Below are 15,367 nucleotides of genomic sequence, written 5' to 3'. Positions count from 1 at the left end.
TGTGGGAAGTATCCTAGGCTGAGTGTTTCGTTGTATATGTCTGTGAGTAGTTGTATTGTTATGTTTGGTAGGTGTGCGAGTATTTGTTTCGTTATGCCTGATTGTCCTGGAGCTTTGTTTTTGGTGTGTTTGATTATGTTTTTAACGTCTTCTAGGTGTATTGATTGTCCGGTGTGGTTGTCGGTGTCTAGTCTGTTTAAGTCTATGTTTGTATATGGTTGTGTTTGTTGGAAGTGTTGTGTTATGTGTGTGAGAATTTTTGTTTCGTGGTTTGTGTCAAATTGTGCGTTTTCTTCTGGTGTGATTTGAAAAATGTTCTGCCATACCTGTCTGAAAGCGTTTTCTTTGTCTTTGGCGTCGTGTAATTTGACATTATTATATGTGATGTATGGTGAAGTGTTAGTATTGGATCCTTGTAGTCTTTTAATTGTGTTCCAGAAGTCTTGTGGTTTTTTGGGGTTGAATTTGATGTTTGATATTAGTTTGTTCCATGTCTCTTCGTAGTTTTTTTTGTGTTCCTCTAGTATCTGTGTTTGTAGTTGTTTAATTGTTTGTGTTGTGTGTGGAGTCCAGGTGTTGTTTATTATGGCTTTGTTTCTTATGTTGTTTGCCTTCCATGTTAATTGTTTTAAAGTTTTGGATGTTTTGGGGGTGGGTAGTTGTTTGTGGTGTGTTGTAGGTATGCTCTGATTGATTGTGTTGTGTATAAATTTGTACCAATTGTCTATTTTGTTGTATATGTACTTTGTGTCTTTTATTTGTGTGTTAGTGTTGATTTGTGTTTCTGTGTTGTTGTATTCTTCTGTTGTTGTTTCTAATATTGTTTTAAATTTCTTCCAGTCTGCTTCTTTGTATAGGTGGTGTGGGTATTGTGATTGCTGTGGTAGATAGAGTGAAGTGTAGTGGTATGTGATCTGAAGAAGTTATGTCGCCTGGGTGTATTCTGTATGTGAGGTGGTGGTGTCGGTTGGTGAATATCATATCTGGGTTGCTTGTTCCGTTGTTTGTAATGCTTGTAGGGAAGTCTGGGCCGAGGAAGGTGAGGTGGTTCTGTATAATTAATTGGTGTATGCATTTTCCTACGTGATTGTTGTATATGTGTTTTAGTGTTTTGTGTTTTGCGTTAAAGTCTCCTATGATGTATGTTGGTTGTGTCTTTGGTGTGATTTTTAGTATGTCTTGTGTTGGTAGGTATGGTCTTCGTGGTGGAAGGTATGTTGTGGCTATGATTATGGGTCCTTTGTTTGTGTGTATTTCAATGGCTAACATGTCTTCGTCAAAGTCGTCTAATATTTTGTATTTGATGTTTCGTTTTACGGCTATTGCTATTCCTGCGTTGTTATCGTTGTAAGTGTTTCGTGCGTGTGTGTTGTAATTAAATATTTTGACTGTGTGTTTACCTATTGAATTGAGTAGTATGATGTCTGGTGTTTGTGCTAAGTAGTGATTGGTTAGTTGATTACTTCTGTGGAATGTCCAGTGTTGTACATTGTGTTGTATTATGCGTATTGTATCCATGTGTGTTTGAGTTACTGGCAGTTGACTGTCCAATGCGGTGTGTCTGTTGGTTTGTGTTTGAGGATGTCGAAGTAACCCTGTTGTGTCTTTTTGTATTTGGTCTCAGTCAGTCTCTGTATAGGGGCTTTAGTCAAGTCAATCAGTTTTAGACTAATCATAGTGTCTACTGTCTCTAATGGTATTTCTTTAGTGTATATGTATTTGACCTTGTTGTTTTGTAGGAGTGTGTGTATGTTTTGATGTATTTCTTCATCTGTCATGTTTATTGTGTTGGGTGTAATGATCTGTATTGTTTCTGTGTTTTGTTCTGTTTTCTTTGTCTTTGTAGGTTGTTCAGTTTCAGATGTGGTGTGTGGCCTTTTATTTCTATGTTCCTCTGTTTCCATTTCTTCTGTTTGTGGTTGAGTGTGTGTTGTGTTGTTGATCATGTTTAGTATAGCTGTGGGTTTTATGACTGAGGGTGGGATTGTGATTGTGGGGAGTCCGTTGGCTTTGTAATATGCGTCAATTGTCTGTTGGTATGTTCCTGGTGTTGCTGCCTCAGATATGTTTGCGTGTATGATTGCTGTGTTTATGACTGTGAGGTGTTTGAGGGTGATAGGGTTGGGTGTGGGTGTTGGTGTGAGAGAAGACTGAGTAGTGTTTCCTGTGGTTACGTTTGCGTATGTGTTGTTGGAATGTGTGTGTGTGTGTTGTACTTTGTTCTCTTGTAGCTTTTTCTTGATGAGGTCCTTTCTCACTTGGCATCTGGCGGCGTAGGTCGGATGGTTTTGACCACAGGCAATGCACTTCTTGATGGCGTTATGACAATTGTTGATTCTGTGTTCAAGTGAGCAACATCCTGAGCAGATTGTGTAGGTGGATGGTTGTGTACAGTGTTTAAGTGTGTGTTCGTACGAGTAGCATCTTGTGCATTGGGCTAGGTGTATGTAGGTTTCCTGACTGAGTGTATGTGGGGGGAAAGATTGGCTGAACATAAGAATTCCGGTATCTAAGCTTTTCTTGACCATGGTAGAGTTTTCCATCTTGATTTTTATGATTGTCTTGGTGTTCGGTAGTTTTATGACATTGGTTATTTTCATATAATGGTTAAGTCGTTCCAGTTCTGCTTTGATGGTTTCACAGTCTTCATCATGTATATGTCCGTCTACCTGTCTTATGATGAGAGTTCTTTTGGCGTTGAGTTCGGGTGGGTCTATGATGTCCAATCCAGCTTTTGCGAAGGCGTTCTTAGTTGATTTCTTCGTAAGTTCTTCTATGATGCTGTCTTCCGCGATGGCTGTATGTTGAGTCCCGTTGGTGTAGAGTCTTTGGATGGGTATTTCTAATTTGGTTAGGAGTTTCCAGATTTCGGTCCTTTTGGTCTGGCCGGCAGTGGGCCGGTTTTCTCGTATATTAATCCTGCCCATTGCGCCGAAGCGCACGGGTTTGTAAGTGTGTGGGTGTTTATTTGTTTGTGTGTGTGAATCAGTGTAAAAGAAAGGGGGGGGAATGGGGTATGGGGCGGGGGGGGTGTCGTGAAGGTGCGGTCTACGCTCTCTTATTGTATGGTTGACGGCGGTTAGGGGAAAGCGCAGCGTGGGCTGGTACCCGCGTGTCTATTGGTAGAGTCTAGAATGGCTAGGTCGCCGGGGATTGACCTATGCTGGGTCCGCTTAGTTGCGGGAAAGGCCCAGGAGGGGGTTCCCTCCCCCACCAGACGACTGCACAAGTTTTAAGACCGACAAGGGCAATGTGCGGCCGAAAGGGGGGTTAACGAGGGCATATACCGTCAGAGCCAGAAGGCGAGAGATGCCCTTAGCTCGGGTAACGGTTTCGATAATATTGGCGTTGTTCGTTGGTCACTTTGTTGGAGGAGGTTCTTCTCCGTACGTCCTTTCACTATGGTGTCCAATAGCGTTCTGTCATCTCAAGCCATAGTCATGAGCATAGAACATAGAATAGACTCGACAGAGAAGTGGGAAGTTGTGGGGCAAGTGGGGGGGGGTGATAGATGAAGGTAAAGTTTAGAAAGTGAAGGAAGTGTGAGATAGATAGTGTGGGGCGCACTTGCATAGTAGTTTGCATTATGTGTGGACATCCTAACTCACTGAAAATAGTTCCCTAATTAGCTAAACATGGTAATATTTTAACAATAATAATAGTATGTAATAAATATCAATTGGTATGTAGAAAGCACTCATTTGGTAGTTTACCTATTGGTTTTATATAGTTAACTTTGGTGAAAGATTGTGTTGTTGAATACAAATAATTTCATGAGTGCTTCCTACATTGCATAATTGTAAAGATATTCAATAATTGTAGGTTGGGAGCAGGTGTGACTGATTATAGGCAATAGGCCGTGAATTGATGCAAGATTTCGTAATATAATGTTAAAGTTTTTAATTAGTTAATGTTATTATTCCGTTAAGTTGTGTCATACATGCTCTCAAATAAACTTATATATATATATATATATATATATGTTTTGTTTTTTGTTTTTTTTCTAGGAAGGTTACGATTATTTTTATTGGCTAATGTGCCATATGAAGTTATTATTAAGTACTGTGAGTTGATTATACACACATATCGTGTGGATATGTGTGTTTGGAAGTGGCAAGTGCCTTGAGAATTCTTATCTTAATTTTATGCTAGTTCTAGTATGCGTAATCTTCCTTTTTTTTTCTTTTTTTTTTTTTATCTAGGCGGAAATGGTGGGGGGTTAGCCAAGGATGGTCTTGAGGCGTGGCCACCATTTGTGGTCTTGGGTTTTTTTGTTACTTGGAGGGGGCTGCGGTATTGTGTTGTGTTCAAGTGTGGTATCCCAGGCTTTGCTGCTCAGCCTTATTAATCTTTCGTGTATTGTTTCTAGTTTAGTGGTTTTGTGTAGTTGTGTGGTTTCTAGGTAGGGGGGTTGGTGTTTTAGTATTGTTCGTATTGTTTTGTTCTGTAGTTTTTGCATTTTTTTGATGTATGTGGGTGTACTTGTGACTGTAATTATAGGTGGGTATTCAAGTTGTGGTCGTGCTAGTGTCTTGTATAGTTGTATTTGTGTTTTTGTCTTGAGTCCTCGGAAACGTCTTAGTCTGTTTAGTGTGTTTGCTGTTATTCGTATTCTGTTTTTGATGTGTTTATGTATTCCTTGTGTTGTGAGGGTGAGACCTAGGATGTGTGCTTGTTTATTGTATGGTATTATGGTGTTGTTAATCTTGATCGGTGGTGGTTGTCGTGTTGTGATGGATAGGAGTTGAAATTTGTTTGTGTTGGTAGAGATTTTCCATTGTTTTTCGTAGGTGTTTATTTTGTGTATTTCGTGTTGTGCTTTCCTGGCAAGCATTTGTTTTGCTTTTGTGTTTGGGTAGGTGATGATTTGTGTGACATCGTCTGCATATTGTATTGTGTAGCTTCCATGTGATGGTGGAGGGGTGTCTGCTGTATATAAGTTAAATAGTGTTGGAGAAATGACGCTTCCTTGTGGTACTCCACTATGGAGTGGGAAAGCTGGTCCGATGTATTGATTTATTTTTATTTTCGCTGTTCTGTTGTCGAGGAAGCTACACAGTGTTTTTGTGATAGTGTCAGGAAGTTGTGTTTGTAAGATTTTGTATTTAAGGCCTTCGTGCCAGACTTTGTCGAAGGCCTTAGAGATGTCGCGTGAAATAATTAAACATGCTTGTTTGTGTCTTTGTGTGTCTGCTATTGTTTCGTATAGTGTGGCGAGTGCTGTGTGAGTTCCCTTGCCAGGAGTGAATCCGTGTTGGTGTGGGTTTAGCATGTCGTGGTCGTGTAGGTGTGCCATTAGTCTATTTGTTATGATTCGTAAATTTTTCCTAGTGTTTCGAGTAATGAAATGGGTCTGTAGTTTTGTATTTGTGTTGTGTTTTTGTTTTGTTTTGGTATGAATGTGATTATTGAGTTTTTGAATTTTTGTGGAAAGTATCCTAGGCTCAGTGTTTCGTTGAATATGTCTGTAAGCAATTGTTTAGATATTTTTGGTGTGTGTGCGAGTATTTGTTTAGTGATTCCAGATTCTCCAGGTGTTTTGTTTTTTGTGTGTTTTATTATGTTTGTGACGTCTTCAAGTTGTATGGGTTGGGTAATGTAGTTGTCAGTGTTCAGTCTATTTAGGTCTATTTTTGTGTATGGTTGTGTTTGATGGAGGTGTTGTGTTAAGTGGGTGAGTATGTTTGTTTCGTGATTCGTGTCAAAGTGCGTGTTTTCTTCTGGTGTGATTTGGAATATGTTTTGCCATATCTGTCTGAATGCAGTTTCTTTGTTTTTGTCATCGTGTATTTTTTCATTGCTGTGTATTATGTATGGCGTGGTGGAGGTGTTCGATCCTAATAGTTGTTTTATTTTGTTCCAGAATATTTGTGGTTTTTGGGGATTGAATTTAATGTTTGATATAATGTTGTTCCATGTGTCTTTGTAATTTTGTTTGCTTTCTTCGAGTATTAGTGTTTGTATTTGTCTGATTGTTCTTATTATATGTGGTGTCCAGTTGTTTTCGTGTGTGTTATGCATGAACGGCCGAGTATTGGCATGCATAAAGTACCCAGAGTGCTAGGGTATAAAAATATATACGTAGGTTTCTATATCTAATAAGTACTTCTGCATACATAGGCTTGGATACATAAAGGGAGCCCTATCAATATAAAACAGTGAATATTGTTCAGCACATGTTAAATAGTTCACGTCCACTGGTCCAACAGGATCCAATCACCATAGTGTCTCTGGTCCAACTGCGTTGGCGGGAACTATGCCGTGACGTCATGGCGTCACCGTGACAAAGGTAATAGATGATATATACAACAGCATCCTAGACTAAATTGTCCTAGCTAGGTCATCTATCATACATAGTCCCTATGCTCCGTTACACATGGGAAAAGTGTCTCCTATCCTGACATGTGTTTACAAATGTATGTGTGTCGTATGCCTATGGGTGTCTATCATGATCGCGCCATGCGCGCGGGAATATCAAATACCCAGACATACACATATGTGCCACATCTCCCCCCAAAAAAAAAAAAAAAATTCGATGTATTTATTGAGCCGTCGATTTGTTGCGTGCGGCCAGTCTCGCTGAGCGTCTTGGTCCATTGGGCTGGCCAGTTTGATTCGTGGGGCGAGGAGTATTGCCGGTAGTGCTCGTTGGAGACTCCTTCATGCCATCACGGGCGACACCTGGCTCAGGGATGGGGCGGAGGAACTTCCGGTTGCGCCACAGGACACTTCCGGACGCTGTCTTGATGAGGTAGTCCCTGGTACGTCCTTGTCCCATTATGTGGCCGACCTTACTCCATCGTCGTGACGTAGGATCCTGGATCCTGACCGTGGCTCCAACGGAAAGTTGTGGGAGCGGCTTCGCTTGTGAGTCGTACTGCTTGATGGTCGCCTCCATTCTGGCAGCTGCCTTCTGCTCGCATTCAGCTGTGGCAGCTTGCCACTCAGGCGCAAAGGACCTGGAGTGGGCTGGGACGCAGGACCGAAGGGGGCGTCAGAAGAGGACCTGGGCGGGGCTTCTTCCGTCGGGGTTGGGCGTGTTCCGTATCTCCAGGAGACCCCGGTGGAACGCGTTGCTGTGGCGAATTTCTCCATTGGGCGCGACCTTGATGATGAGGCGTTTCACGGCCTTGACCGCCGATTCTGCATGCCCGTTGGACTGTGGGTGGTAGGGGGTGGAGACGTCGTGGCGGACGCCCCATCGTCGCAGGAATTCAGCGAAGTCATAGGCCGTAAACTGGGGTCCTCCATCCGTCCTGAGTCGTACCGGGACGCCGAAGGTGCTGAAGAAGTGGCGGAAGAGCCGGATGGTTTGGGATGTCGAGGAGTCCGTGCCACAGTGGCCCACCGTGGCCCATCCAGAGAGTCGATCCGCGTACACCAGGAAGTGCTTCCCGGCGGTGGTGAAAAAGTCTGCGGAGACCGACTCGAACGGTCTGGAGGGGGGCACATCGTCGGTGAAGTAGGGCTCACGCTGTTGGCTCGGCTGCAATATCTGGCATGGCTCGCAGGAGCGTACTGTGTTGGCGATATCGGAATCGATGCCTGGCTCGGCGTTTGGTGGCTTCAATACCACGATGGCTGTCGTGAAGTCGAGCCAACACACTTCTGCTAAGAGCTTGGGGGACAAGTATTCGTGCCTCTCGGAGGATCAAAGGTCCGTCGATGCAGAGGCTGTCTCTGAATTTCCAGAAGGGAAGTAGAGCCTCGTCGAGTTCCATGCGTGACCGTGGGAATCCCTTCCCGACGAGAGAGGCGAGTTGCACGTACGTGGGGTCCGAAGATGCTGCCTGACGGAGTTCGTCGAGTACTGGGTCCGTTGAGTGTGGAGGAGTTGCCGTGGTGTCGAGTGTTGGAGGGCCGGAAAGGGCATGGAGCGTGGCAACATTGCGAGTCACCACGTCGCGGATGCAGATGCTTGTTTCATCGCCCAGGGCGACGTCATCTGCCAGAGGTTTGTCCACGGGAGCTCTTGAGAGGGCATCCGGAATGCATAACTCTGAGCCCTTACGCCATCTGCTGGTGAATACGAATCCTGCAATCTTCTCTCGGAGGCGTTGGAGCCTTGGATTCTCAATACAGTCTAGAGTGTACGTATTGAGGATCGGAAGAAGGTGTCGATGATCCGTGATGTGTGTGAAGTCCTGGAGGCCAAGCAGGAAGTATTTGCACTTCTGCATGGCCCAGACCGTAGCCAGCAGTTCCAACTCGATCGTGCTGTACCGTGTTTCCACGTCCTGCAGGAATCGAGAGCCGCAGTGCACGAGTCGCCAAACTCCCTCTTCATGTTCCTGTAGGAGGGCGTACCCTATGCCATTCAGACGAGACGCGTCCGTTTGGAGGGCAGTCGGTAGTTTCGGGTCGAAATGGGCGAGGACAGGAGGTTGGGCGAGGACCTGCTTCGTCCTTTGGAAGGCGTCCTCCTGAGCAGGTGTCCAGAGGAAGGTGTTCCTCGGGCTGAGTAGCGGGCGAAGAGCGTCTGCAGTTGTAGAGACGTTGGATGTGAATTCGCCCAACTGGTTCACTAGACCCATAAACGATCGGAGGTCTGTGATGTTGGAAGGGGTTGGGAATTCCGTAATTGCCTTTATTTTCTCGCTGTCGATGGCTACGCCGTCTTGAGACACTGTGAACCCGCAGAAGTTGACACTGGGGGCAGCAAGAGTCATCTTGTCAGCGTTGAGGGAGATGCCATGAGTGCGGCATCGGTTCAAGACCTCACTGATGCGACGTAGGTGTGTCCCGTAGTCACTGTCCCAGATAATGATGTCGTCCACGACCTTGGCAAGGTTGGGAATGTCTGCGAGGGCCTCGTCACCCCGGCGGTTGTACTCGTCGCCAGTTGAACAGAGGCCCATGGGGCCCCGGCGGAACATGTATCGTCCGTACGGAGTGATGAATGTCGTCAAGTGGCGGTCTCGCTGGGCTAAGGGGATTTGCCAATATCCCTGGATAGCATCGAAGGTTGAGAAGTACTTTGCCTTCCTGTCGATGCGACTGATTGCCTCGCTTGGTGTGGGGGATGGGTGGGTTGGGCGTAGTACCTGGCTGTTTAACTTTGAGGTGTCCACTGTGATGCGCACACCACCCTTCGGTTTCGGCACCGCTACGAGGGGGTGACACCATACGGAAGGGGCATCACCAACAGGTTCAATGATGCCTTGGTGCACCATTGCATCGAGTTCCTTCTTCACGTCATCTTGCCATGCGTGTGGGATTCGTCTTGCGGTGTGGAGTGCGAACGGCTTCGCATCTGGCTTGAGATGTATCTCCATAGGCCTCCCAGTCATTTCCCTAAGGGCCTCGCCGGACCTGAGGTCTTCCTTGTGTCGAAGGACGTCGGGCCATGTCTTCTTGATGCAATCTGGCAGGTCAGCTACTGTAGTTGACGGGGGCGGGACGTGAGAGATCGGGAGGGAGCTGTGAGCCGTAGTCGTTGGAGAGTGTGTGACCGGCTGTGGTACCGAGTCGTCGTCCCGTTGCAAGCGGCAGGCGTTGCCGATTGGTTGGTCCCTCGGCAGTTGGGCAGGGTATGACGAAGGTATGAGGCGGAGCTGCATCGAGTGCCACCATGACAGCAGGGGGCGCGGCAGGTGCGTCACAACATTGATCCAGCCGTCGATGGTGGTGTCTCCAAAGGACATCGTAGCATACATGGAGCCGATGGTACGTCCTTGGAATGCAGTATGGTCCGGGTTCCGCAGGGCCAGGTCCTTTGATGGGTTGAGGCTGCGGGCGCTGATGCCCAGATCCTTCATGTGCTGGCACCCAATGACCGTTGTATCAGATCCGGTGTCCGGGATGAATCGAACATTGCCTTCAACGTCACCAAATTTTACCCTCACAGAGATGGTAGGAGTCGGGGGTTCGATCCTCCCATCTGCCGCCCGTATGTTGACAGATAGGCTTGACACTATGGCCATCTTCCGAGGGCGTTGCCTCTTCTGCTTCGGTGGCGGGATGGGTTTCGGGGCGGCCGTGGATGAATTGCACACCTTCTCGAAATGTCTTCTCTTGGAGCAAATCCGGCAGACATGCGTAAGAGCTGGACACGTTTTTCGTGGGTGTTTGGGGAAGACACCGCACCCTGGACAGGCCTCATTCCCTGGTGGGGTGCCTGTGGGACCTCGTTCCGTGCGTTGCATCTTCTTGTAAGTTGACACAGCACAGGCCATTCCCGAGGTGGGTTGATTTAACCCACGGCGAATAGCGTCCGTAGTGCCACGAGCGGTTTCCCTTGCACGAGCGATCGATAAAAAATCCTCTAGTGTCGCGCTGGAACTCGTTTGTAGGAGTTGGCGTACGGTTTCGACGTCTCGTAGACCTATGATGAGTTGGTGTTTCACTTGTGTATCACGGCAATTTAACCCGGTGCACAGCTCAACTTCACGTGTGAGCTGTGATAGACGCTCGTAGAAGGCGTTGACCGATTCTCCATTCTCTTGCTTGCAATTTGTAAATGCCAATCGTCGTACGGACTCATTACACTTCTCCCTGTAATGCACTCGAAGTTTGTTCAAGATTTCTTGTACAGGGAGAGTAGAGTCGCGTGGTACTCCGAGAGTGTCCTCTAGGAGTGATCGTACACCGTCATGTAGGTATGCCCGGAGTGTGGCCATTTGTTGCTTGTGCTTTAGCGAATGGAAGTTTGTTAGGGTGGAGAAATCGTCGAATTTGGCGGACCATGCGTCAAATTCCTTGTATGACATCTCCGGCATCAGTATGGGAGGTGGCTTTGGAGAGACGACGGGTGATTTGGTGGAATCCGTGGAGTTATTTCCATGTGCCGGGGTTGTGATAAGGCGAGCGAGGGAGCTCGCTAACAACCTGAGTACATCTTGCTCATCTTGGGATGCGTTACCGTGCGCTATGGAAGTGTCTGGTTGTGAGTTGTCGGGGGGTGACTGATCTGGCGTCGCCATGGCGTTGGTTTCGTCAAAATCGGCCGATTGGCGGGCGAGATATGCTATGCACGTAAATCAACACGCGCGTGAGGTGAGTGTTCAGTAGGCCCCCGGCTAGACTGGCAGGCGGTGAACGTGGGAGGTCTCTCCGGAGGGAGAGGGGGCTAATGACGCCTTGGGTACACCGGCTTAATCCACAGAACATACGCACTAAGATAGCACTGAACTCGTACACAAAGTAATCACCACAGCACATACGCACTAAGTTAGCACTGAACTTATGCACAAAGTAATCAACACAGATCATACGCACTATGTTATCACAGAATTATGCACAACGGAATCACTGATAAGTACAGAAGTATCACTTAAACTTTCACTGCGCCATGTTATGCATGAACGGCCGAGTATTGGCATGCATAAAGTACCCAGAGTGCTAGGGTATAAAAATATATACGTAGGTTTCTATATCTAATAAGTACTTCTGCATACATAGGCTTGGATACATAAAGGGAGCCCTATCAATATAAAACAGTGAATATTGTTCAGCACATGTTAAATAGTTCACGTCCACTGGTCCAACAGGATCCAATCACCATAGTGTCTCTGGTCCAACTGCGTTGGCGGGAACTATGCCGTGACGTCATGGCGTCACCGTGACAAAGGTAATAGATGATATATACAACAGCATCCTAGACTAAATTGTCCTAGCTAGGTCATCTATCATACATAGTCCCTATGCTCCGTTACACATGGGAAAAGTGTCTCCTATCCTGACATGTGTTTATAAATGTATGTGTGTCGTATGCCTATGGGTGTCTATCATGATCGCGCCATGCGCGCGGGAATATCAAATACCCAGACATACACATATGTGCCACAGTGCGTAGCTTTGTTTTTTATGTAGTTTGCCTGCCATATCAGTTTCAGTTTTTTGGATGTCTTGGGTGTGGGTATTTGTTTTTGTCGTGTCATTGGTATGCTTTGTGTAATTGCGTCGTCTATGAGTTTATACCATATGTTTAGTTTGTTGTCTCTGTAATCTTTTTTTTTTTTTAGGGTTTGTGTTTTGTTTTTCTGTGTTTATGTATTCGTTTGTTGTTGTTTCAAGTATTGTTTTGAATTTTTTCCAGTCTGCTTGTTTGAATGCTAGTTTGGGTTGTGTGGGAATTGTGATGGCTGTGGTGGAAAGTGTGAGGTTGAGAGGTATGTGATCAGATGATGTTATGTCTCCGGGGTGTATTCTGTATGTAAGGTGGTGATGTCTGTTGGTGAAAATCATGTCAGGGTTGCTTGTGCCAAAGGGTGTTATGGTTGTGGGGAAGTCTGGTCCGAGGAAGGTGAGGTGGTTTTGTGTTATGAGGTGATGTATATTTCTTCCTGTTTGATTGTTGTATGTGTGATTTAGTGTTTGGTGTTTTGCGTTGAGGTCTCCTATAATGTATGTTGGTCGTGGTTTTTGTGTAATTTTTAATATGTCTTGTTTAGGTATGTATGGTCTGCGTGGTGGTATGTATAGTGTGGCTATGATAATTGGTCCTCTGTTTGTGTCTACTTCTACTGCTAGTAAGTCTTCGTCAAAGTCGTCTAAGAGTTTGTGTTTTATGTTATTTTTTATTGATAGTGCTATGCCTGTGTTGTCTTCGTTGTATGTGTTTTTTGTGTATGTGTTGTAGTTGAGTATTTTGACTGTGTGTTTTCCAGTGGAGTTAAGCAGTAAAATGTCAGGTGAGTGTGTTATGTAGTAGTTGCTAAGTTCGTGTTGTCTGTGTGTTGTCCAGGATCTTACGTTATGTTGCATTATGTGTATTGTGTTCATGTGTGTTGTTTTATTGGCAGTTAACTGTCCAGTGTGGTGTGTCTGTTGGTTTTTGTTTCCGTGTCTCGTAATATCCTTGTCTTGTTTTCCTGTATCTTGTTTCGGTGAGTCTTTGTATAGGTGCTTTTGTCCAGTCTATAAGTCTTTGTTTTATTAGTGTTTCAACTGTTTCAACTGTCTGGTAAGTCCTTTGTGTAGATGTATTTTATTTTGCCTGTTTGTAGGAGTGTGTGTATGTTCTTGTGTATTGTGTCGTCTGTCATGTCGTTGGTGTCTAGTGTTATTATCTGTATGGGTATGTTTTCCTGTTCGGTTTTCTTGGCTTTGGATGGCTGTTCTGTATCTGTTGCTTGTTCTGAGATGTGTGGCCTTTTGTTTCGTTGTTCTTCGGTTTCCATGTCTTCTTGTTCAGTGTGGGAGTGTGTGGTGTTGTTTAACATGTTGAGTATTGGTGTTGGGTTTATGACTGAAGGTGGTATGATTATGGTGGGAAGTCCGTTGGCTTTGTAGTATTCATCTATCGTGTGTTGGTATGTTCCTGGAGTGGCGGCTTCGGTGATGTTTGCGTGGATGATGGCAGTGTTTATGACTGTTAGGTGTTTCAGTGTGATGGGGTTGGGTGTCGGTGTGTGTGTTGGCTGAGCAGTAGTACCTGAGGTTACATTGGCGTATGAGGTGTTAGTGTGTGTGGTAGGGTGTTGCTCCCTGGTTTCCTGGGTTTTCTTCTTAATTAGTTCCTTTTTGATGGGGCATCTTGAGGCGTACGTAGGATGGTTTTGTCCACATGCAAGGCATTTCTTGATAGCATTGTGGCAGTTGGTAACTCTGTGTTCTTTGGAGCAACATCCGGAGCAGATAGTGTAGGTGTCTGGGTGTGTGCATAGTCTAAGTGTGTGTTCATAGGAATAACATCGTGTACATTGTGGGATTTGAACGTAGATCTCTTGGCTAAGGGCGTGGGGGAGGGGGGATGGCTGACTGAAGATCAATAGTCCGGTTTCTATGCTTCGCTTGACCATGGCTGACGTTTCCATTTTAACCTTGATGATAGTTTTGGTGTTCGGTAACTTGATGACATTGGTTACTTTTACGTTGTTCAGTCTTTCTATTTCCGTTCTAATTTCTTCTGGGTCCTTTTCATGAATATGGTCGTCAACCTGTTTAATCACGAGGGTCTTCTTCGCGTTAAGCTCTGGTGGGTCGCTAATTTCCAGTCCTTCTTTGGTGAAAGCCGATTTGGATGTTTTCTTTGTAAGTTCCTCGATGGTCGTGTCGTCTGCTACGATTGTATGTAGTGGTCCATTAGAGAAGAGTTTGTGAATATGGAGGTTTAAGGTTGTCAGAGTTTTCCAAATTTGGTGGCGTTTGTTGGAGCCGGCCGTTGGCCGGCTTTCTCGAATCTTGATCCTGCCCATCGCGCCGAGGCGCGCTGGGCGTAAGAGTAGGTGTGTGTTTGGTTAAGTGTGTGTGTGTGATTATGTTATATAAAGAGGAAAATAAGAAAGGGGAATGATTTAGGGGAGGGAGGGGGGGCGCAGAGGTACGGTCAATGCTCTGTATCCTTAGTGGCTGGCTTCGGTAAAGGGAAAGTAATTGAGTCGTCTGGTGCCCTAGTGCCTATTCGCAGCGTATGGAACGCCTTGATTGCCTAAGTCGTTGACCCTATGCCGAGTCCGCTGTAGGAGCGGGAGACCGGGAGATGGGGTTCCCCTCCCCACCAGTCGACTAAGCAAGTTTTAAGACCAGCAAGGGCTATGCTCAGTCGAAAGGGGGATTATCGGGGCATGAACCGTCAGAGCGAGAGGCGTAGGAAGTGCCTTGGCTCGGGTAACGGTGTTGGAGTAATAGTTGATTGGCGAGATCGTTGGAGCTGAGGAGCATTCACGTCCGTATCGGGTGGTGTCTTCTTCTCGAAATCTTTTCTCTGTCATGAGCATACTACTACTACTACTAGGACAGGATAGGTAAGATGGAAGAGGGGGGGGGAGGTGTGTGTGTGTGTGGAAGTAAAGTAGGAAATGGAAGGAAGTTGGAGATTAATAGATGTGGGGCAGACCCACTTGCTACTTTAATTATAGATATTTTTGATTATTGGTGGTGGCGTAAGGAGCATCTGCCACTTGTGTTGTTAGCTGTATGTTGATCCATCTCTTCTAGTTCGTTATTCTTATCTTCTTCTCTTCTCTCTCGAGTTGCTACACTGTTGTTGCTGTTTTTTGTTAATACCGTTTTTTTTTTTTTTTTTTTTTTTTTTTTTTTTTTTTTTTTTCTTAAAAAAAGCATACTACTTTTATTGCCTATTTGTAGGTTGAATTGCTAGGGCTATTGTTGTCATTTTAACTGACACGGGGGGGGGGGTTGTTTGATTTTATATTCGTATATATTTTTTTTTTTTTTTTTTTTTTTTTTTTTTGTACATGAATATAGTAAACATAATAAACATATATCAATGAGTATGTTTTCTCTTTTCCCATTAGGGTGACGTCTAGTGATATTTCTTCTTGTTATTACATACGTTGTTGGGGGGGGGATAGTGACTCCTGTTACCATACTCATTGATTAGATGATATCACGTGCGATTGGTTCGCACGTACTATCATCTTATATTAAACAATAACAATAATAATAGTTAGTAGGGTTAGTT

The 15,367-nt window shown here is 45.2% G+C and overlaps 1 protein-coding gene across 1 annotated transcript; it reads right to left on the bottom strand.

Moving 5' to 3' along the window:
* Window positions 1-7,469: 7,469 nt before the first annotated feature.
* LOC143020460 (uncharacterized) lies at window positions 7,470-10,922 on the bottom strand. The gene has a single exon (XM_076176883.1). It carries the CDS (start codon window positions 10,920-10,922, stop codon window positions 7,470-7,472), a length of 3,453 nt encoding a protein of 1,150 aa, XP_076032998.1.
* Window positions 10,923-15,367: the final 4,445 nt, after the last annotated feature.

This window comes from Oratosquilla oratoria, chromosome 40 (genome assembly GCF_046742065.1).
Source record: "Oratosquilla oratoria isolate Oo_2021 chromosome 40, ASM4674206v1, whole genome shotgun sequence".
Taxonomy (NCBI): domain Eukaryota; kingdom Metazoa; phylum Arthropoda; class Malacostraca; order Stomatopoda; family Squillidae; genus Oratosquilla; species Oratosquilla oratoria.
Note: the sequence above shows the minus strand (reverse complement) of the source record. Positions and strands in the feature narration are given on the sequence as shown.

Excerpts from the sequence above, each read along its gene's own strand:
- LOC143020460 (XM_076176883.1), bottom strand. The coding sequence starts at position 10,922 with ATGGCGACGCCAGATCAGTCACCCCCCGACAACTCACAACCAGACACT.